This window comes from Rhea americana, unplaced genomic scaffold (assembly GCF_003343005.1).
Source record: "Rhea americana isolate MKP2758 unplaced genomic scaffold, rheAme1 scaffold_150, whole genome shotgun sequence".
Taxonomy (NCBI): Eukaryota; Metazoa; Chordata; class Aves; order Rheiformes; family Rheidae; genus Rhea; species Rhea americana.
Genome location: NW_028185595.1, coordinates 983,538 through 1,007,952, shown reverse-complemented (window position 1 = coordinate 1,007,952; position 24,415 = coordinate 983,538). Strand labels below are relative to the sequence as shown.

General features: G+C 36.6%; 1 protein-coding gene across 1 annotated transcript in view; it reads left to right on the top strand.

Annotated features, from left to right (window-relative positions):
• The window catches only part of DOCK2 (dedicator of cytokinesis 2), a 186,925-nt gene that overhangs the window by 185 nt on the left and 162,325 nt on the right, over window positions 1–24,415 (top strand). The window contains exons 2-14 of the mRNA XM_085299593.1: window positions 2,352–2,435; window positions 5,181–5,221; window positions 7,654–7,709; window positions 7,874–7,970; window positions 9,897–10,045; window positions 12,131–12,266; window positions 14,646–14,800; window positions 16,512–16,593; window positions 17,084–17,219; window positions 18,982–19,057; window positions 20,882–20,958; window positions 21,323–21,448; window positions 22,302–22,426. Of these exons, the coding sequence (XP_085155719.1) occupies window positions 2,352–2,435; window positions 5,181–5,221; window positions 7,654–7,709; window positions 7,874–7,970; window positions 9,897–10,045; window positions 12,131–12,266; window positions 14,646–14,800; window positions 16,512–16,593; window positions 17,084–17,219; window positions 18,982–19,057; window positions 20,882–20,958; window positions 21,323–21,448; window positions 22,302–22,426 (1,340 nt within the window). The remainder of the gene's footprint in view (window positions 1–2,351; window positions 2,436–5,180; window positions 5,222–7,653; window positions 7,710–7,873; window positions 7,971–9,896; window positions 10,046–12,130; window positions 12,267–14,645; window positions 14,801–16,511; window positions 16,594–17,083; window positions 17,220–18,981; window positions 19,058–20,881; window positions 20,959–21,322; window positions 21,449–22,301; window positions 22,427–24,415) is intronic.

Here is a 24,415-nt window from a genome sequence, read left to right as displayed (position 1 = left end):
CATTCAGTTTGGAATGTTTCATGCGAGCTACCTGACCTAGTATTTCTTAAGTTTGCTTTGGCAAGCAATATTGTGGCTGTGTTGGTTTTCAGTCGATCATCTCCTCAGGCAGATAAACAGCTGGATTTTAAGGGTTTTCTGGTATTGCGCTGGGGGGAACATGGGGGTTCTCCCTTTGTCTCCCTGCCTCCTTCCTTCTCCTTTCCCCAACTGTAAAATTCAAGACTGTGGTTTTGGAGGGCTCTAGAAAGCTGATATTTCTTTTTTATTCTTTGCTAGGCTGAGGAAACTTTTGGCAACTGTATTGTTAATTAACAAACTTTATCATCCATCCATCTAAATTCTAAGATGGAATCCGTTTCATCTGTAAGTTTCCACTTACTCATTTAGAAAAGTTTTAGCTGATAAAACCACTTCCTTTGTCAGTTATTGGGCTTTTCAATGTAACAATTAGTGTTAAGAAGTTATTGCTAAAAGGTGAAACCAATATACAATGTGAATATATGACTCAGTAATTTGCATCTGTGTTTTGACGCAAATGCAACAGTAAGTAGTTGTGTATATTTTCAAATATAAAGTACACTCCAGTCAACACTAATCTTAACCTGTATGGATATTTCAGGAAAATAATAAAAGCCCACCTCTACACACACCCCCCGCCACTGACTGAATCAAGTGGCAAATTGTTTTAAATGTTGTGTTATCTTACTTACAAAGATTATTTGCTATTTTCATGTACTGAAATTAGTTTCAAGACTTAATGAACTCAGTCAGGTATGATTACATATCTACCACTGAAATTCAGTTTCTTGTTGAGCTAAGTCAGTTCTCTAAGCATCCTTGAGAAAGTGTCTTCAAGATTCTCTTGAATACGTGGCTTAATCTGGAAAGCAGAGCATCACTCTCAGGTTTTTCTTCTTATGTCTAAACACTCAAGCCCTATTCTATCCAACCAAGAGCAAGGAGTGAGGGAACCGCTTCATGTGGGGTTTGTGTGAACCAAAACATGAAGGAATAATAAGTCTYATTTTTGGTCCAATAACACTTATTATTAAATATGAAATTCCCTTTTAATTTCTGTTCCAGAAATGTAATGAAATCATGGCTAAAGAAAGAAATAACCCCGTTTATGGAACATCGAAGAAAGTGAAGAGGATGAACTGATTTATGTTTACTCCTATTTTAGGCTCTTTCTTGAAAGGCAATTTCACTGGATTTTAGACCTCATCTAAAGTAAAATGGTTAAGTAAAAGGTGTCATTAGGATATTTTTTGACATAGCAGAAAACAAAATCCTGCCTCAGAAGCCTGGTGGGGGGAGAAAAATGTAAGAAATGCAGGAGTGTGTTTTCTAGGTCAGTCTTCCCCTACTGCAAAATATTGCAAGTTTGAGTTCTCTGTATGTGTATATATATGTGTGGATGGACTGGAAGAGTCACGAGAAAAGGAAGAAAACCCTGCCAGCTAATCTCTTTACTGCACAGCAGAGGTCTTGGTTGTTAGTTAGGGTATGGTTCTACCTTGTGCATTTATAACCATGATTTCAGGCTTGCATATTTTAAATAGTTTCCCTTGGTGGTGTTAGCTTCAATAAGCACTTTCATGCTGTAACATTATTATAAAAGACTACAGCTTGAAGAAAAGAATATACAGAATCAAATGCTTCCCTTAGCAGCCTACATCCTGCAGCTCTGGAATGCAACAACTAAAGAACTAATATAGCTATATATATATATATATATTTTAAAGCACATATAGATAAGCTCCTGATTAGAAGAATTTTCACATCTGCTGCTTCTGGGCCCTTTTCACAGTGATTAAATACACAAAATGAGGAAACTTTTACCGTTCCTGTATGAAACGTGATTCCATGTTAAGATGAAACATCCTAACCCAGGAAGGAATTCAGTAAATTCAATTTTCATGTGTTTCTCTACCCTTTCTCCCCAGAGCCTGTATACAAATTTCTGTAAACTCCGCACTTTATGACTTAGACCAGTAGACTAACAAGTATCCAGTACGATCCACATGCATATATTGAAGACCTACACCTAAATAGGTGCTCTAAAACCTGTGCGAAACAGTTGCTATAAATGACTTGTTCTCAAGCTGTTTTTTTTCCCGCTACCAGCAATTTTTGACACCTTTGCATTTTTGCAAGGGAAGTTTGATGATTTTAAGGATTTTAATGATAACAGAAAAAGTCTGTTGATAGAATTACAATTTCATTTGCTTATTTATTCTAGACTGTTTATCCTAATACCTGAATCTTAATAAGCATATGTGTTTTTCAATAAAATTGTAGTGTATGGCAGTATTGAAAACTAGTATTTTTGTTCTTTAATTTTTCAGCTATATACAATTTCAAAGGTACAGGAATACCACAGCTACCTCTCCAGATTGGTGATGTGGTCCATATCTTAGAGTCCTGTGAAGGTAAGTCAGTCAGTTGCCTTCAGGCTATAATTTTCTCTGGTTATGTAATTTATCCCTGTTACTTCATATCAGTTGCCCATTTTACATAAGTAGTTGTCTAATGGTACTATTTGTATTGGCGGTAATCTATTTTGAGGAAGAACTTACTCATTTTTGGAGAGCCAAAATCAGAAGTGTTATAGGGCATGTGGTTTCCCTGGAAGCAATCCTCAAATGAGGAAGTCATCAAGGTGAAGAGTTTGTGAAGTTCACACCAGTTTGTATTTTGCCTGATGGAAGATCTAATGGAATACACGTGTGCCTCTAAATTAAATAATTGTTAGGAAACATCCAGTACCCTGTCCACCTGATAATACAGGATGCAATGCTACTATTCTTCAAGTGGTCTGTAAAGGAGCACAATAGACACTTAGGAAAACCATCCAACTTGTAACTTTTTTACAACCTCCAGTGATGCTCTTTTTAGGTAAGAGATTAAAAAGAATTTCTGAATTTTCAAGCTTTGCAAAAGGGTTTAAAGATCATTTCCTTCATCCTACTCCCACTCTCTGTCAGTTTGTCTTAGTAACTACACATGTTAAAGGGAAAGGGCTGCTGCTGCAGCTGTAGAGACAGCTCGGTACTGCAAGACACCTTAATGTGTTGTGGTCATAAAATTGCAAAGGATCTGGAAAGCTGTCTGAACGTTATGTATTCCAGCACACAGAGCTGTAGGTTGTTCTGATTAGAAACAATAAAAACTTGGGATCCTAAGAAAAGAGCATCTTGGTCATATTTTGGAATGCAGAAGCAATGTTCTTCTATTCGTAAAGGAAATCTAATAGCTTTAAACATAACTGAAAAATGGATACCGGTCAGTAACCTACTAGTGAACAGATGCATCTTAAAGCCGTGAGTGAGGAAATGCCTCCCCTCTTAAAACAGGGAGGTTTGGATAATTCTTTAAGCCTTCTAAACACTTAGCTAAGGGGAAAATATGAACTGGCAAAACAAAATTTCTCATCTATATTGTCCCTTTCTAATGTCTGTAGAAATTAGATGAATTTCTGGTTTCTGGCTCATGTATTATGTGTGTAGTCAAGTCGTGAGCCTAGCCTGATAAGTTGAGTGGTAATATTATGAGTCCTTTTCTTTTTTTTTTTTTTCCTTTTTTTTTTTTTTTTTTTNAGAAATCTGTTCTCAATCCTCTGCCTTTAACATACTCTGTCACAACTTGCTTTAGCAAATATAGTTGTTGGGGAAGCGGAATCTTACATGTTATGCAAATGAGGAAGTTCCTCTTGTATCTAAAACTCTAAAAAGAAATATGCTGCTGGTTGCAGTTGACGACTAAACAAGAATAACATAATTTTGTGTGCACATTTTATAGATCATTTTTGCTCACTTTGTGTGTACAAACTATGCTCATAGAACATATGTGTAGTCATTACAAGTGAGATGAAACTGAATAGATTTTCCATTTTGTTGTAAATTGGACCTCAGGTGCAAATAATTCAGTTTTAGAAGTGAGCTAGAACTTTACTTGTTGAAAATGCTGGCAAAAATTCTTAGTGCTGAGAAATCTGACAAAATCTCTTTCCTGAGACTTTGCTTAAAGTCAGGGATATCTCTGAGACTTTTAATAACGCCTTTCCCACAGCATTGTTTGTTTTCAGTGCTTTGGTTGCCTGGCTAAAATAACTTTCCATTAGAGATGTGAGAGAGAAAATGGTAAGGAAGAAGGAGTATCTGTTCATGAAAATATATTCAGGAAGTGTGAGTTTTTATTCATAAAACCCCTTCTTTGGGACTAAAATACAAGTCAATACAGAGCTGAATACTGCTCCTCTGCAGGTAATGTTTCATGATGATGGAATGTGAGAGCAGTGGACACTGCTGCTTTGCTTGAGTAAGGTTCCACTCTTCATTTTATGCTCTTCAGAGAGGTTTGCTGTGGCTTAGCAGAACTATAGGCGGTACAAAGCCTGATTCAGGGTTTTTAATTACTGCTACTGAAATATTGAACTTTGTTTTGGGGGGTTTGGATTTTCTTTTTCTTCTTTTTCCACTCCCCAAAAGTGGTTCCCAGCTGATGACTGGAGCAAAAGCCCCATAGCAGCCCTTCTTCCTTTTTTAAGAGTCTAACTTTAACTTTATACTTGGCAGCTGCTTATYTGAGTTGGCTTCAGAAGCTGTAGTTCCTCATGACAGAAATAAGGCTTTCTTACATCAAGGAAGCTGGATATGTGAGAGCCATGTATTGCACTGAGTTAGTAATACACCTAGAACACAATCAGAAGACCTTAATGGGCTTTCTGTCACCATGAACAATCTTGGATTTTTAATGCATTTTTAATATCTCTATATATATTTATACATTTTTATTTTAAAATATTTTTATATATGTTTGTGTTTTTATATGTTAAATTTTTAATTTAATTTTATAATTTTTATATTTTAATATATATTTATATATATGTATGTAATATAAAAATTCTTATCTTAGCATATCTTTTTTTTGATGGAATTGTAAACTTTTCTTCACAACCCTTGAAAGCAGATCATACGATGATCCTTGTCCATTTATAAGCCATGTTAAGCATGCTTCCTGCCACTTGCTTTACTTTCACTTGCATATTTTTCAAGTAACTAAAGCATCCTATGACAGATGATTCTTAGGTAAAACACAAAACATGACTTTTTTTGTATGTTGGTTGAAGTATATGCTCTGTTATACTGAATGTGCTTTTTCTTCCTTACTTTTAGATTGGTACAAAGGTTATCTAGCAAGGAATAAGGGATCAGAGGTAAGATGATGGTATTAATTCCTATGAGACTCTATGTTTAAGGAATCAATAGTCAGATTGTCTCACAGAAGTGAGGCTTTTTTTTTTCAGTACGTCTTATCAGATGGTCCTATACTGATTATTAAAATCAGCCAAATCCATCCTCTTTTCTTTCAAGATCAATAGGACAATCAGCATTTGTTCTGAATGATGCTAGTTAATRTTAGAAGTCAGGATTGGGACAAACAAATCAAAGAAAAAAAATATTACTCTGCCTTGCGATTAATAGGTTGATGAAGATGGCATCTGAAATGATTTAGTTAGGTTAACTTACTGCAAAATGTATACACTTCTGCATTTTTTTCCCCTAAGGGTTCCTAGGGCTATATCCAATATATACACCTTTTGTGAGGCACAAGCCTGTAAATACATCTTTAAGCTACAAATATAGTAATAAAAAGAGTCAATATGGTTATATCTAAAGATGGAAAACCACAAATGATAGTTTAACCTGGATAGGATGATTCCAGAATTAAGTAATGAGAGAATTTCTTAATAGTTTTATATGTACCCTTATGAAAGAAAAACACATATTGGAACTAGTTATTATTTTTTGAAGCTGTAATGCCAAGGGCATTTGAAGCTAGAGACTCATGACTATATTACAGTGAAAACATTTGGAGGAAGTTGCTTCTCTGTAGCCTGGAAAAAGGACCTAATCTTCACAGATTCCTAAAAAGGAATATCTGGGCAGCAGCAGTTCTTTGCAGATAATATAACATCAGAGAAAAAATCAGAACAGTCTTAAGCCGCTTATTCTTCCTGTTTTCTTATTTTGTATTCAACAGCTTGCAGGTATTAACAATAACTTCATGATCTTAGAGCAACTAATTTGTGTTATGCGACTGTAGATGATAGTAAAATATTTTAGCTTCCTTTATTGAAAAATTTGATCGTTGACTTACCACTTAAATGCTCAATGATAGTGTATCCTAGAAGACAGAGATGAGAAATTGTTTGTGGTGGTAACTCTGCATAATCTTCTTATCCAGTCTTCTATCTGTTGTTTCTTCTGTTTTATGAGCTCTAATAACACTGAATAGCACCTTATTTGCTTACTTACATTTCTAGATTGCCAYAGATGAGGTGGAAGCAGGCCTAGCGATGATGTAGTTTACCATACCTTCTTGATGTACTATAGCATTTCACAGGAAGCTATGCAAAGAAGTTACTGTGTAGTTACTATGACCATGCTTCCTCTAAGACTCACTCCTAAAGAAAGGATGTTTGAAAGAAAATGGCTATAAACTGTAATCTAACTGAAAAAGGCTTTGTAAAGTTCCAGATGTGGATATCAGTTGTTTAATGGAGATGAATCCAAGCAAATCCGAGCTCCATTGCCAAGCCTAGATTTTCTAGCTAACATAAGGGTTGTCATGGATGAATTGACAGTAAAACTTTCCTTTAGAATAAATTAAAATGCTTCAGTTCTTGTAGTGCTTGGACACTTCACAACAAATAATTTTGTCTAGTCACCTTTTTTTCTGCACAGGTCAATTTGAAGTAAACTCTGAAAATGGGATGAAATCTGATGCTTCTTAGGCTACACCTTGCTGGGCATCTTACCGCTTAGCCTTGAGTAGCACAAAATAGGTAGCTCAACTGTAATGGTAATCTGCCAAAAGGTGCTAAAGAGTTTATGGTTATACAGTGTCTCCCTTCTTTGTTTTGCATATGAAAGATTTTTCTTTTCTCCTTAAAGCAATTTTGAATCTTATGCGCAGTGTTCTTGACTCATATGCTTCAAAACAAACTATGGGTCTGATGAGTGTATCATCATCATGTCAGTGGGATGCTAATCTGTGCTGTGCCACTCCTCCTGACTCATTTCCTGTCAATACTGCTTTCACTTGTCAAGCTTATTCTATATCAGTTTTTCTCCTTTGGCTTGATAATCAATTTAATCTCTAAATTAGTATACTTTTTTTTTTTTTCTGGAATGAGAAATGTATCGGGTATAGTACTCAGTATCTATGTCTTCCTCTTGGAGAAAGAGAAGCCAATACACAGAAAAAATGTTTCTTCACTATATTTACATTGTATGTACTGTTTTCCAGGAGAGAGAACTTGGCTTGGGGGGGGGGGGGGGGAGGGAGGTTCTCTTGGAAGAAAGTGTAATCCAATGCATTCTGTGTTTCTAGAAGAGGATATAAAAAATTTGTTACTATTTTTGTATCAAACTAAAATACATTTATCTGGACATAACACCGTTAGAAAACCAAACTTGGAGAGGTTAATTTGAGGATTACAGGATATGTTCATGGTAACAGTTTTAGTAAAAATAACTGATTAAAAGTAGGTTTTTGGAAAGCTCTCATTTATGTAACATAACTGTTTTGGAGATTTATAAGTAAATGGATTCTCTTTTGTTTCTTTTTTTCTTTTCCCAACAGGGAATATTTCCTAAATCTTTTATCCACATCAAGGAAGTTACTGCTGAAAAGAAAAGGTATTGAATTTAACTGTTTTAAGAAGTTTTAATAAGTTAAGGATCTTGTCTGTTAAAGAATGAATTTTAAGGCATTTATATGCCTTAAACATAGTAACTACAATATAAAGCCATGAAACTGAAATGGTCTTTTATACTGCGTTAAACTTTCTTGTCTTTCGTAGACATACAGAAAATACAGTACCTGCTGAAATTCCTTTAGTACAAGAAGTTACCACTACACTCTGGGAATGGGGCAGCATCTGGAAACAGCTCTATGTGGTATGAAGCTTTGTATGTCACATATGGCCTGTTCATTAGTGCTACTTATGTATTTTGAGGCCTAATTCAAATTACTGTCTTTCTGTAGATGCAAGGCAGGAATTGGTAGGATTTAAAAAATTATTTCTTATCACCACTTAGATCAATGCAATTTTCTTCTATGACTTAAGTTGAAAGGATTTCAGTTATTGCTAAGAAGCAGTGTAACTTCATGCCTCTAGATTCAATGTTTAGTATCCCGTGCCTAATAAATTTTTCATAGTTGTTCTCTATAGAGTTTACTTGATTTTTATAGAGATAATTTTCAAGATGGAAATATAAACATAAGATGTTTGCACAGGTTTCAAAGTATGTTTGGGACACTAGAACAAAGTTGTTCAAGGATCAGTCTCTCTTTCACTAGCAGTATCTTCATTTTATATTCCTTAAAAAGAAACAAAAATCAATAGATTTCTCTCCATCTGAAAAAAATCTATTTATTCCTACCAACTCTTTGTCATGCAAAACCAATACATAAAACGTGCACCGAATTTGGAGGAATTAGTCAATATGGCTTCCATACTGAGCATCTGCTCTCCTTGTAAATAAGGTATATGCAATGATGGTGCTTTTTTGCATGCAGTTGTAATGGCCTCCTGGCAATGTCTTGTTACAAAAAGATATTGTATGGTTTAGGAGAAAAAACAAAAAACCAAAAATAGAACTGTGGGAAGTGATTCATGAATATTTAAAAGACCTCCTTTTTTATAGGGGCATGAAATACTTCTGTAGGCCTCAATTATACTTTATAGAGAGACAAAACCTTTCTTATTATATCCAACCTGTGCTGCTGACCAGTGGATTTTGAGTTCTCTGTAGTCCCCATAAGTACAGATGGACCCAAGTGGGCAGCAGGACCTAGAATATTGTCAGCGAGCTGTAGGGGAAAAAAAGCAGGACTAGAAGACACTCAGAGATATAACTCAAAATTTAAGCAAAGAAGGATAGTATGTGTGCATATCATAGTTTTTTTCATGTTGTAAGCTAGTATTAATCTGTAGTGGTTCTAGTAACTTGTTTAACTTAAGTCTAACCACTAGAAATGCATCAAATATTGATTGGAAAACATCAAAATGATGCTGGATTCTCCAGTACTCTTAATAGTCTATTCTAGTAGATAACCTGTTCCAATGAATTGCACTGTCATTTGATTCTGTCTTGCTGCAGATTCCCAGCCAATGGATTTTGCTTTTTCTCTACTGGGAAGTCTTGAATACTGTGTACTTTTCCTCACTGATGTATTTATATTCTGAAATTGGTCACTTCTCAGTCTTCCTCTTGCTAAAGTCAACAGGTGGAACATTTTATTTCAATGGATGACTCTGGAATTGCTCTAGTGACTTCCGTGCATCCACCTGCTTTTCCCAGTAGCCTCTCAAAAGTATTAACACACTGCAGTCAAATATTCTATTTCTAGCATGCTCTCATCAGTGCCTTATACAGAGGTAAATTGCTCCTGTAATAGTTTCTCTTGATGAGACTTCATTTAATGATTTTTCTTTCAACAAAAAGCACAATTTCAAAAAAATCACAATTAGATAAATCAAACCTATTGAAATTACCTAGCCATGCGTGAATTGATTGAATCTTATGTAATTTGTTTCCTATAATGTGGAGGATTTTGTCCTTAAAACTTGTATAATGAGAGGAGGAAGGGAGCCAGGCTCAGTAATCTTAAATTGCATGTGAGGATTCTTGGAGAAATGAGCAGAAGTAAAGAAACAAAACAGGATTTGAAGTGGTGGGGAACTCTGCTTAATTCTTGACTCTGGGAGCTGAACATTTAGCAGCAAATATGACACATCCTTTAATTGTCAAGGCCAATGTTTCACTTCAGCTTTTTAAAAAGCTTGAAATCTTTTATCTTGAACCTATTATTTATCTTAGGCAAATAAGAAAGAGCGGTTCCAGCAGGTACAGTCTATGATGTATGACTTAATGGAATGGAGGTCACAGCTTCTCTCTGGGACTCTGCCAAAAGATGAGCTCAAAGAACTCAAACAGAAAGTCACTTCCAAAATTGACTATGGTAACAAGTAAGTGGCTACATTGCTTCTAGAAAACTTTATTTTTAAAGCACCTAGCAAGAACAGATACATTCTTTCTGCTTGTAGTTTTGTTCCCATGAATGTGGGATGTAGATGCATTTAAACCCTTCTTGTCAAAATTGTCCCTGTTATTCCTGTGATAACAAAAGTTCCCATGTTGAAGTTTCTAATCCCAAGTAATTTTTTCAAAATATTTTTCTTGTTAATTACAGAATATAAACTTGTCAAATATTCTAGGTCAGGTGTCTGTCCTTTATATATACATAAAGTCAGTGTACTTGAGGCTACAGCCTTTCACCTATCCTTCAAAATCACAGTCTACCTTCCAGTAGTATCATGCTACTCCATGACCAGTGGTGTTCAGAGACTACTGGTGGATGAACAGCAGAAGTCTGAAGTGTACAAAGCCTATCTTGAAGGCAAAATCCTCACATTTACTAGGGAATTTCCAGACAGAACTCTGGTTCTGGTAATGGAAGTGAAACTACTGTAGATAGGATAGTTGCTTGACAAATACTTGTCTGTCTTTTGCTGATGAAATGTCATTGCAGCAGAAGGCATTTTTAGCAAAAATGGGGTTGGGTGGGGTTATGAATGGTACTCCACTATCTGATAGAGGGGGGGGAGAGAGAGAGAGAGAGCGCAAACTTGATAAACCAATTTTCATGACACTGGTATTACGAGGCAGTCTGCCAATAAATTGTCTTGAGCTATTGCAAATGACTATGGTTGTTGTGAGTTGAAGGCCTATGTGTGGCTGCAAGTCTCGAGCTGCCTGTGGCTAGACATAAACAATGACTGTGACACGTCAGGAAGCCCTCCTTGTTCACTGTGATTTGGACCCACAGATTTCTGAGTTCTATTCTTTCTGAATACACTCTGGGAATACACATACCATGATAGACTATATAGAGCTGAATGGCAATTCCAAGGCAGATTTTTTATTTAGAAATGGTCCAGCCAAAGAAGCTCTTAGTCTGATCAAGACAGCAGCTAGGGGAACTCTTTGAGAGAAAACTGTAGTTTCTTTGCCCTTAATTCCCCTTTTTACTCTTCTCTTCCTTCCAAGTTATGAGGACAACAGACTCCCCTCTTTGGAGGAGCAGGGATGGAAGGGATGTTTAAAATGGCTTGGGACTGTATAGGGAAAGAATGCGAGCTAGACAGTGCTTGTAAGAGGCTGAGAGTGTGAGGACAGGGGTTAACTATTGTAATATATATGATAGCATCCTCTAGACTTGTTGAGGAGGAATAAAAAGAAATGAGAATAGATGTTAGGTGGGTCATTGTGAGAGAACTGAGGCTGAATACTGTCAGAGAAGGTGGTAGATTTTTTTAATGGTGTGCTGTGACGAAGAGGATTGCAGTGTGATGTAGACTGATTCAAAACAACAGTAGCAGCGTTGTAAAGGCAGACTGAATATTTAGAAACAGTAAAAGGTACAGTCCAGCACAGAGTAGACAAGTCTCAGGAGGATGGAGGAATGCAGTCCTGGATAGGCAAGAAAAGAGATCCTTTGGCTGAAGTGATACCACAGCCCTGTGGGCAAGAATACATAGGCCTTAGAGTGATAAGACTCAAGAGTTTTGAACATGGCACAAAAGGCAAGATCTGAAGGAAGAGAAAAAGGTATGGCTTCTATGAGAAGGAGAGAACAAAGCACAGTTGTTAGAGCCAAATCACAGCACCAAGAGTAAGACAGCAACATAAAAACAGAAGGCATGTAGAACAATGTATGCACCTTACAAAGGTTTACTCATTAAAAAGCAAAACAGATGATGACTTACTGAAATGAAATACGAATTTGAACACAGAATGTATTATATGCTAGGTGTCTGAATGCTTCAGTGACAGAGTTATAAACTCCAAAATAGAAAAATGCTGGACAAGAGCTTGAAGAAATGGTAGCTTTTTTAATTAAAATTTCTTTAATGAAATAACATTGCTTGTGTTTGAACTGATGTTATTGCTTTAAAACCTGCAGTACTGCGTTCATTGCATCTGTGAATATGCTCCACTTGAATTTTATAGAAGAAAATAACCCTGCCATATTGATCTTTTTATTTTCATAGGATACTTGAGCTAGACCTAATAGTTAGGGATGAAGATGGGAATATCTTGGATCCAGATAAAACCAGTGTCGTCAGCCTATTTCATGCACATGAAGAAGCAACTAATAAAATCACTGAGCGGATTAAGGAGGAAATGGTAGGAATGATGAGCCGAACTTAACACTTTGAAACCAAAACAAACAGAAAAGTCGAAGCTTGAAGGGTGGAACCTTCTACGATAGAAGTTGGTAGAAACCTTTGCCTCTGACTTAAGTTAGTTTCACATTCCTGTGTTACAAATATGGATGGAGATTTTCATCTGATAACACCTGAGTTGTGTAACTAATGGTTTTGTGAAAATGTATTTGAACGATTTGTCTTGAACAAATTGTGTCTCATGCTGAGTTAGTTCCATTTTTACGCATGCTAGTTCAAGGAGGAAAAATGGAGGGTGTGCATGACTGGCACTAGATTCAGGGTGTGGGCAAGGCTAAAGCCTGTCTCTAAAGCTGGTTCTAAATCCATTCTTGGATTTCCAAATGGAAGTAGGTCTTAAGCAGTACACTGTTTAATAGGCTGATTCACATAGTGGTTATATACTTCGAGTTCAGGCTATAAGCCATGACTAACTAAAGCTCTTTTTCAAATGATCCTTTGACAACATCAGCTGGTTTACTGTATGTTGCTGCTTGTTAGCCTGACAGAATAGAAGAATTTAAGTTTGCTGAAGTAGGAAGCTGGTAAATTTAGAATAACCCTGTAGACACCAACAGTAATTATGCCTAAGCAAAGCTGATGAGTACAAAAGTTTCATAATTTAAAATGCAAAGCAGGTGACTATACTTCCTTGACCTTTTCAATATTAAATTTGTTCAGGGGTATGATGACTTGAGTTCTTTTGTTCATTCGTGAGAAAGTAAACAGTACTAAAGGAAATAAAACATTTCACAAAAAAGTTGTGCCACCATGACACTTTAATAATGCCCATCAGAAATCTCTGGAAAACACCCTTTAAGTTTTCTCAGAATAAGTGTCACTGAACAACTTTTGCTTCTCAGATGAAATTAGCTGACAATGGAAGTATGGAAAGTTTAAACATGGCGTATTCTGCAGTAGAATGTGTTGACTTCTTTTTTTAAAGAAAGAGCAAAGCAATGAATAAAAGGACCTTTAGGCCTGAAACCTGTAAGTGATTCTAGGTAGTTAAAATGAAATGTGGGTAGAATTTAGGTGCCTATTTCTGAGACAGTGATCCTGGTCAGCTCTCTCCCAGATCTCAGCATGTGCCCCTTTTATATTATAGGTCCTCTCTTCAGGAAGCTGTACTTTGTCTTGCTCATGTTCCTTGAAACGCCCCAGTCTTGAGACTTGCCCCAGACTGAGCACTGAGTATTGCCTGAAACATGCTCAGTCAAACCCGATTAGGACGCATACAGTAGGCCTTCTGCTCCATACTACTATGCTCAAAAATAATCTCTTGCACACTTGTAGGATTGCTGCTGTAGTGACAGCTTGATAGTTTCTCTTCTGCTATTTAAAAGAAACAAGTGGCAATAGCGTTTCACCCTTTATGTAATTGCTTGGTGACTGAACAACTAGCCTGGGATATGGACGTCAAGTTACAATCTCTTCTCTTAAAGGCATTTAAATTTTCATGCTGTAGCAAAAATATCCTGAGAACTTTTATGCATAGTCGTTTATAGAAATTTTAATGAAGGATTTCAGGATGGTTCCATTGGAAGCATCCTGCTTTCCTTGAGAGGTAAGGAGACAAGGTTTTGAATGCGTTCATACACAGGAGGAGAACTTAATCTGGCTCTTATCTTCCTGAGTGAAAGGAAATAGAAGATTTTTAAAGGAAGTCTTCTGCAGGTGAGGGGAGGAGGGAAGGGAAACAGCCTAACTATTGTGTTCTTTTGGAAATATTTGTTAAATAAAAAGAAATATGTGATCCCTCTTCCTTTTCTAAAAAGAGATGCAGAGATACCTAGTTAGAAAGGAAAATAAGCTTGAATTCCAGACAAGAAGTTCTTGCTGCTAATCCTGAACAAGTCCCGTAAATCCTGCAAAAACTGCATTTAAGGCATTAGTTCTAGCCAATTAAGCTAAACACATACTAGTTCCTAGTGAACTAAATGTGTCTATATGTTTAGTGGACTAAATACATACTAGTTTCTAGTGAAAGGCTCTGGGTTGCAGTGCGGAGGAAGGTGGGACCTCCCTCTGCACCTTCTAACTATTTCTTACTTCTCGATAGAAAAGGATGTTGAAACACTGGTGAGATATGGAACGGGGGAGAGGGGTGCTCAAAACTTATTTCCTAGTCATCTTTGCATTATTCAGTAATCTCCCCCTGGAAAATATACAGGACAACTTCCCAGAAATAAGTTTTTATTTGGTTCAAATTCTGTTGTCTGACTCTCTAACTGCACAGAATACACAATTTTTAAGGTTAACTGCTATATATAGGAAAACTTGAAATTGTTTCTAGTGCCCTATCATGGATGTAGCTAATAATTCTCTTTCTTCTGAGTAGTCAAAGGATCAACCAGATTATGCATCATATTCCCGAATGTCTTCATCTCCCACCCACAGTCTGTACGTCTTCGTGCGCAATTTTGTTTGTCGAATTGGGGAGGATGCAGAACTCTTTATGGCACTATATGACCCACAGAAACTAACAATTATAAGGTAAGTTTACTTTTTTATTCCCCCAAACTAGAGTGAGGGGAACTGGCTGAAATGGAGCATAGTAGTTGCCAACATACTAGTAACACAGAGAACACATAAATAAAAGGAAGAGAACCAAAGAGAAAAAAATGGCATGGAAAGATACAGGCTTTGACTGTGTAAGGATTGTAGGGCATGTGATCCCAAATCTTTTGACAGATCATTCCTGGACTGTGAGTATTTCCAGTTTTAGAGAATGCCAAGACTACTTCAAAGTTTAGAGATTATTACACTATTGTGGAGGGATTTTTATTTTAAATAAAGAAAATTTCTTTGCCATTCTCTCTGGAGCTTCTACAGGTCTCACGAGAAAGAAACATCATGCAATAGATGTAGCAACTGAGACATAACATACTGAACTTTGACAGTCAACCCAGCCACAGGCACTCAGTCAGACTAGGTAGAATCTGAAGCAACTGTTAAAACAGGTTCAAAAAGAGGTGAAGGAAGAGGAAAAAATCAAATCCCATTGTTTGGTGGTTGTTTTTGCTGGTAATCTGAAGACATCCTTGAGGTCGTCTCCATAAATAGACAGATTCTTCTATCGTGAGGACATCTGCTGGATTGCTGAAGCAGAAATTTTTACAAGGAACAATAGGGAATTCTAATATTTTACCCTTAGCTAAACCTTAGCTAAAACTAGTCTAACTGCAATAAATGCTCTACTTTTTTACCTAGGATCATTACAGAAGATACTGTATCTGTAGAAAAGCACATAAACATGCATATGTATATCTGTAGCTATTTATATAAAAGCATACAGGAGAGCCAGAATACAAAAATGTAAGTTCAGAATGCAACAAAAATAAGTGCTTTACAGCTTCTAGATGATATATCAAGGAGTCTTGATGAGGAACACAGATTTAACTTCATGTTTTTCATCACTTACAGGGTCAGTTTTTTAAGTAGGCAAATAAAAAGAACTTTTGCCCTGGGAAGTTTAACAAAGCTAATAAAATTTGTAAATTTTTAACTGACGCCATTCAGTCAGAAGTCTTGCATTCAGAACAAGATAGTAAATATATGTAAAGTTTAAACTGCAATTGCAATTACTTTAATTTCTCAGAGCATGGCTCTTGAGCATGGTATGAGGAGAAAATAATACTAGATTGTGACTATCTAATGTCATTTCCAGGCCTGTATATGCAGTCTTGATTTGTTTTGCCAAACATTCTGTACAGATGCAATGAAAACAGCCTTTATTATTGAAATGTGGCAAAACCAGATGCTTAACAGAAAAAAGCCAAATACTGATCAGTATAAGGAACCAAGGACGACCCAGAATGTCACTGGATTCACTACACAAGCTTCTTGATGGGGAATGTTGGGTCTGGAATAAAACGCTCAGGCAGTGGGAAGAGAGGGATAAGATGGGGGAGGGACTAGTGAATTCAAAGATAGAGTAAAAAGTTTTTGACTGTTCTGATTGAACAGATTACACGGATGTTAATGCTTCCTCCAGAAAAGATACCTTTGTGTATGTTCGGTTTAAGTTATCTTTTGTAACTTACTGATTACTTGTGCTGTATAGCTTTTTTCTTTTAATTTGACTTTACTTTCAAACAGTCAGGACAAAATATTGTCTGTTACTCAACTTATGTACTGTGTTTTTATGTACTCTAAAAAAGGGATTTTTAAAACACATGGTAATAAGTTATTTGTCTTCAAATAGTGAGAATTACTTGGTGAGATGGGGCAGCAGAGGCTTTCCAAAGGAAATCGACATGCTCAACAATCTGAAAGTAGTGTTCACAGTGAGTACATGCTTCCAGCTCTTCTCACTTTTTATTTGCAAATCAGATTCTCTCTTCTCTGCGGTTGCCATCAGAATGCATAAAATTTGAGTAAGATGAGGAAGGAAGCAGAAGCCATGTTAGAAATGGCAAGATCAGTACTTCATGGCAGTGATAACGAATGCTTGAATATCTTTCCTCAAATCATTTTCTCGGGCACTTCTCTAATGCCTGCCTCATCAATTCCCTGACAGTTTGATCCTTGATACCTGCTGCAGCTCTTGATTGGTACCTTTCTCTATTTATTTTTTCCCTTATACTTTATTCTAATGTTTAACTGTCAGGTTTCCTTACACTATGTTAAAACATTGTGTTCGTTCTTACTTGGGGCTTAGTTTCTTTTTCTATTACTTACTGAAGCTCAATTATTACTAGAGGTTCTGTTTAAGTTTTACAACTTAAAATTCTTCCACAAACAACACTTTAGCTTTCTGTTTTGTTTATATCTTAGGATCTTGGAAATAAAGACCTTAGCAGAGACAAAGTTTATTTAGTCTGTCAAATAGTCCGAGTTGGAAGGATGGATCTCAAAGATAGCAACTCCAAAAAATATACACAAGGACTGAGACGGCCTTTTGGAGTAGCAGGTAACCAGTGCCTCTTATGCTATACTTGAAACAGAAGTTCAGTGGTGCTTGCCAGTCTTGGATAGTAGAATGTCTGCCAAGACATGCCAGAATATGAAACAGCTGTATCAACAATCTTTTATATCTGATTTTTTGGAGATCACAAAGACTATATCTAGGCTAATGTTTTAGTTCAGCTCAGAAATTGATTTTTGAAATGAATTTCCCAATAATGCACACTTGTCACTACACAGTGTAAACCAAAGCACGGTACCAGAGTGTAATAACAGGACTTGTACATGTCTGCTGGCAACGTGGAGGGAGCACTAAATGTTCTGCTCCATAAATCTGCCTCTACTGGGCTACACTACTTGCTAATGTAATAAGCAAAGTACACGGGTTGTGGTTGTCACATAGAATGTTACTCCACTGAAAGAATAGTAGGAGGCACAGGCTCGCGTGTGCAGTGGAGTCTCACGATAGAAATATGATGTCGTGTGCATATTGGGTCACATGTGCTTACAGTTTTGTTCATGTTTATGACAAATATATTCAAGAACAATGCTGCTTTAGGGACTCAGTTGAGAGAGGAACACTTGTGTGCCACTGTTCAAGTTCCAAACTACAATTTACTACTTTTGGTGCTCTTGAGGTAGGAAAAAATGTGATAGAATCTGAAGAACATTTTTCTTCAAATTTCACCAAATTAAGGACAGGAATATAAGAAGGGCTGTGCAGCGTCAATTCTTTTCACGTTAATAGAAATTCTCAAAAGATTTGTGTGTCTGTTTTTCATGTAGAATTGATCTTTGCTCCAAATATAGCTGTGGCTTCTGTGTAACTTATATTGGCAACATTCAGCTAAAATGCTTGCATTCTGAGATGCACGCTTGCATAGTCTGAGATCTAAGTTGCAGCAATAAAATCAAGAAATATAGTATTAGCAGCTCTTTCTAAGGTAAGAAAAGCAGCAGAAAATTACTACAGTACTTTCTCCCTCTCATAATCATTTTAAACAGGCTATATTACTGTTAGGATTGTTTGAGCTGAATTAGAAATGCTATAAAATAGAATTAGGATGCTTGGTCATTTTCAAATGAACTTTGAGAATAATTTTGGTTACAGCTGAAAACCTTTGGAAAAAGGTTACAGAACAGTGATTTTCTCATATAAGTTAAAAATGGACATTAACAATGTGAATGTTTAAAGCAAGCCACTGAGGTATTTTAACATGAGCTGCCAGAACAGTGTTTTCTAATAGCAAAAGAACCCAAGTGTCTTGTAAAGAAGCAACACTTACTGAATTGCTCCAAAGTTTATATTTTATCTTTAATTAAGAAATCATTATGCCTCAGTTTTCATCATTGTTATTGTTCTAATGAGTTGTATGTTCTCTAATTGTGAGATTTTTGGTTTTAATTCAAAGCTGGGAGTGGGAGAGGGGGGAGCGCAGCTTATAAAGGGAAGAAAAGGGATTCCCACCTACTCGAGTTTTCAAAATTTGGGTGTGTGTTTATCTCCCCCCTTGTCTCCCCAACCATCTGTTAGCAACCGGCATTCCAGCCTGAACGTAGTGTATTTTTATGATCAAGATACCATAGAGGAAATACTTTGCACTTACAAAATACTGATATTAGAGCACACAGTACTACTCTAACAAACTCTTGAAAATGTCTGTGTACCTGGAAGCACAAGAATATATAATATTCTGCAAAATACATGAATAAGGAGATATTTTTCAATGTCATTATATGTTTTGATGATTTTTCTTTTACCTTTCTAGTTATGGATATTACAGATATCATAAAAGGAAAAGCTGAAAGTGATGAAGAAAAGCAGCATTTCATTCCCTTTCACCCGTAAGATGATCATAAATATCTTATACTTAAAGATATTTCTATACAAAGAAAGACCTTTGTGGGTGCAATGATCTGTGAAATGTTTTATGGGGGAAAAAAGCCTCTTTGTTTTAATATTTCTGAAGTGATTTGTAAACAATTAGCACTACTACAACGTAAAGTGCATTTAAGACTTGACAGTTCCCACAGAATGTCAGATAAAGGTATATTCCTATGAACATCTTTCTTCAGCCATCTGGTACCATGTCCTTTAACAAAAACCAAGCAAATTAAGAAACATCTATACATTCTAAACAATGAGATTCCCAAGCATGGGTAACTAGTAGTTTATATGTTTGATTTTTGTTACGAATTTGAGAAAAATCTGAGTAATATTGTATTTGAGTTAAAATGTAGTTGAATTGCCACACATCCCATCTTCAAGAGCAATGCTAGACCAGCTGTCTCAAAATGAGACACCTATAAATCAAATGGGTAGGTATCAATACCTGCTGGAAATACGTTTCAAATGGCATTCTACATAGCATTACTTTTCTATTCTATGGAGAAAAAAATATGAGAGTAAATCATTTTATCAAACTTGGGGTCAGCCTTGCTTGTTTACTGTTTGATCTGACTTGTTTGCTACATGAGAATTTGTTCCTAAGTGGAATAGTAGTTGAAAAGAATCCAAAGCTAATTCATTTGGCTGTTAATTAGGAAACTGGATTGGGCAGATGAATATATGTAATATGAATGTATGTTGCTGAATATATTCAGGTTCTGCATTCCTATAGAGTTTGGTAATGCGGTCAGTCTCATAGAGTGGTCCTCCTGTGTTGTTGCTTTTTTTCTTCCCTTCAGTCTGCACATAAGCTTAACATGAACAGCCTCTCACTTCAACATTGCGTCCTTGTTTCTGCAACTTGTATGGCAACAGATTATTAAGTTACAGAACATATCCTAACTGCTTAGGTAGTCACAGGGTATGTCTAGGTCAGTATTTTAATCCAAGTCAAGAGTGTGTCGTCTTAAGTAATCTGATCATCCTGAGCTACAGCGCTTTGGTGCAACACAGAGCAGTCTTATAAAACATGAACTAGATTTCTTTTGAATCCAATCCAATGATTGCAGCTGAGGCACTCTAGCAGCTAAAGGGTGACCAGAGCATCTCTGAAGTAAAACTCTCCAGATGCTTGTAGTGTGGATAGCGGCTCCCCAGCAGCAATGGTTTCACACCACAGAGCTGCTCCTATGACACCAAGCTTCCTGCTGATGCAAACGGTATCTTGTTGAATTTGATATTCCAGGTAGTGGGAAAAAAACTTTTTTTTTTTTTTTTTGGCTAGATTTTGATAAGAACAGAAAGGATGTCTCTGGAGTTCTTATTTTTCATGTTTTTTTTCCACAAGTCCTGATCCCCACCTGTCCTAGCTTTGTGGAGCCTAACTCACTGATTGTGATAAAAATGATTTTTGCTTTGTAACTGAAAGTATATGGATCTACCTAATTTTCTGCTGAATAAATATGACTACCTAAAACTGTTAGCCATGTTGAAGCAGCTAAATTCAGCCATTGTAGAATTATAAAGGCTGTATCTGAAGGCATATTTTCAGTTGCATTTAATATGCGTAATAATCTCTGAAATAGAAGGAACTCTGGCAATGTTGTCTAATTACAAGTGAAAACTATATTTTAAGGGTGATTTTTTTTTAAGTGCCTGCTGATGGAATGTATTATAAAATCAAGTATTGCAAAAAGAACTAAAGCTGAGTTATGTGTGTTCTGAATGGTGTTTGATATGTTTAGTGCTTAATTTCTAGCAGATACTGTTTTCTTCTGCAGGGTAGTGGCAGAGAGTGACTTTTTACACAGCCTCCTAAGCAAAGTCACAGCATCAAAAGGAGACAGTGGTGGACAAGGTGAAGTAGACTATTTCTGTAGAGTAAAGTAACAAGCTATTTTAGTGGAACTTAATTTCATATTGTTTACGTTTTAGAGTACAGCTTTTATATTTTAGCCATAGCATCACCATGGAAATAGGTTAACTGTACCGCTAAAAGTGATAACTCATTAGACTATGGCAGAGTGTTTACTACTACTACTATTTACTATGATAGTCACTATTTTAATAAGTAGCTAAAGTTTTGGATTATATAGCAATTTTTTCCAGTTAAGGGGAGTGAATTCTTATCACAGTTTTGGTGGAGGAGAAAAGAGATGATATTCATGTGAAGAGATGTTCTTTTCCTTAACATAAATGTGTTTTTTTCCCCCTCTTACTAGGTCTCTGGGTAACTGTCAAAATGCTTGTTGGGGATGTGATTCAAACCAGGAAGGACTATCCACACCTTGTAGACAGAACCACAGTTGTTGCTAGAAAGCTGGGATTTCCTGAAATAATCATGCCAGGTGGATGTGATTTTTTTTTCTGTATAATAAAACTAGATTTTTGCATTTCTCTGGGTTAATGAGCATCATCTACAAGCTTAATTAGTGATTTCTGCAATGGGTAACTTAGAGGTTGTTTAGAACTCTTTATGATAAGTAATGTTCCAATATTAGAACTCTTTATGATAAGTAATGTTCCAATATAAGAGATATACCTAGGAGAGTGAAATTCTTGTGAAGTATTATACAATACTTAAACAGAAGAAAAATCAGAACGGTGAGGGATAATCCAAGTTCTCTGCCCTAGCTTTACTGCCTGCTATGTACATTATAGCAGTTTCTTCCCTGAATCTTAAATTAACCTTATTTTTATTGTAAATTAATACTTTCCTTTAATAATAATAAACGTGAGTTCACAATCTTTTTGGATTTATGCTAAAATATTTGCCAAATTAAGTCACTTATGGTTTGCAGTCCTCCTTTAAAAGTATCAGAATTTGAAATGAAGGTGTTTATTCTTCAATGCCATTTCAATTTCCTCAGAAGTGAAAATTTAAGATATGAAGTTTCCTCTGACAAAAGAACTGTTTATCTGTGTAAACTCAAAAAAGGCATCTTGACGCCACCTCACCAGCAGGTGTCAGTGCAGGACGAGATTTAGCGGAAGTCACTTTCAGAAAACCCCTTTGGTTGCTTTCATTTCACATGTAGTATCTTTGCTTAGAATAGCAGAGATGAAAATTTAGATTCAGATGGAAAATATGACCATTTAATATGTTTTGTGGCAGAAAAACAGGTGCTTTTGTGAAGTTCAACTGACCCTATTCTCTCACACTGTTTTTACTGATTTTTAACTTTTTCATTTCTCTTGTAGGAGACATAAGAAATGACATTTATATTACGTTGCTATCTGGAGATTTTGATAAATACAACAAAACAACTCAGAGAAATGTTGAAGTGATAATGTGTGTTTGTGATGAAGAAGGAAAAATAATACCAGTAAGTTCTTTGTTTTGGTGTTTCCTAAATGATGGACATGTAAATCTAAAATATATTTTAAAAGTAAGCCTTAAACTTGTCATACATTTTCATACAATACCACTAGACAATAACTTGCAGTCTTCACTTATGTTCTCTTTTTACTGATGTATTGTACGATGTTTAAAGTGACATATCTGTTAAGGTCCTATAAATGTCTTCCATAGAAAACATAAACCTGATGGAATGGAGAAATAACACTGAATGACTTATTTTAGTTTTGACTAATGAACAAACAGATGAAAGGTTGCTTCTGACAATTGCTACAGTTTTACTCCAAGTTTTTTCTTGTGGGAATTCCTAGAGGAATGCTAACAATGCATTTAAATGTTAGAAGTACCATCTCCTTTATGTAACTAACTGCTGACTTGGGCTAGGAAGACAGATACTGTCCTTTGAATGAAAGAAGTGCATGGTAAATTACTAAGTTAATGGCAATAGCAGAATGTGGACACTGCACATATGCAACATAAATATTTAGAGTGTTTTTGTGCTTGTCTTTTTCTGTTTTGTGGAGCTTTTGTCTCTTCTTAAGGCTTTTTAACACCTGACCAGTGCTCAAGGGGATTTTTAGTCTTTCTTTTTTGAGCTTTTTTCTGAAGCTGTACTGTGATCATGAGGGTGAAATCATAATGACACTTCTTGTGATAAAATAAACATGGAGAAACTCATTATGGCTCATGACTTCCTGGAATGGCTGTTATGTTTGAAATTGCAGTTAAATGCTTGACCTAAAATGTAACTTCAAAGTTTGAATCAAGAAAATCCTAAATGCACATAGTGTCCAGCGTCCACGCAACAAAATGTAACCCTGATGGTGAAAACAGCTAACCACATGACTTGCATGTAAAGGAGAGACCTCTTTTGTGAAACAGATTTCATTACAAACTGTAGTACATTGTTGTCACAGATAATGTGGGCAAATACATTTCAATGAAATTAGCYTATCATAATGTATTAGCATTTCACTTCTTTTAAACTTTTCGTTCCAATATTACATATGTCTGGTTCTGCAAATGCGTGCCTTCTCCAAATATTAGGGAAAAACAGATTTGTCCCTTTGACTGAAACATGTTCATGTGTGCTTTCCATAGTAGTGTACCTTTCCACGTTTAAGCAGTGCTTTTAATAACAAATGCTTTAAATGTTGAATGCTGATAACAAAAATGGTTTTCCTCATTAGCTCACTGAAAATCAATGAATATTAATATGTTCAAACTCACAAATTTAGACCAAGTTCAATGCTTCCAATTATTGCATTATCTATGAACCCAGTAAGTTTGTGAAACTTGTTTCTTAACAGAGAAATTTTTTGGCTCTAAGTAAATGTCACAGATCTCATTTAAACTTACTTGTGAGTGGTGCATAAGCCCCCCAAAGCATCCTTGGGGCAGAAGGACGTACCTTGCCACGGCTAGGTGTTTCAGGAGCGCAGAGCAGACTGAATCCTCCTGCGGTGCCCTGTGCCTGGTGCCACGGCCTACGCCCTACATCTTGAAAAAGAGGGGGCGAGGCACACCAGAAGTGTACCTACTGCGTTTTAATTTGGAAATCACCTTCCCCGTATGTGGCCGAATGTGTTGGATTGGGCTGAAACAGAGTATTGTAAAAGCAATTAAGAACGCCCCAGGAGAATCAGCTCCTTTGCACACTTCTCCTCCCCGCTACACTCCGTAGCCTAAATTAGGTGCCTTAGTTGGTTTGAAAACGGAAATCCAGCCCCTGCCTTCCATCGCTAGTTGCTCCCAGACCGCYTAAACACCAGTAAAACACCAGTCAGAGGGAGCGGCCCTGAGGGCGGCCCTTCCCCGGCTGCTTCCCGCCCTTTCCCGGCTGCTTCGCACGCAGCGCGCGCGGCCGAGGCGGCAGCTGGGGCCCTGCGCGTGCGCGGGGCGAGGCGACAGGTGGTGCCGCGCGCGGCCGAGGCGGCAGCTGGGGCCCTGCGCGTGC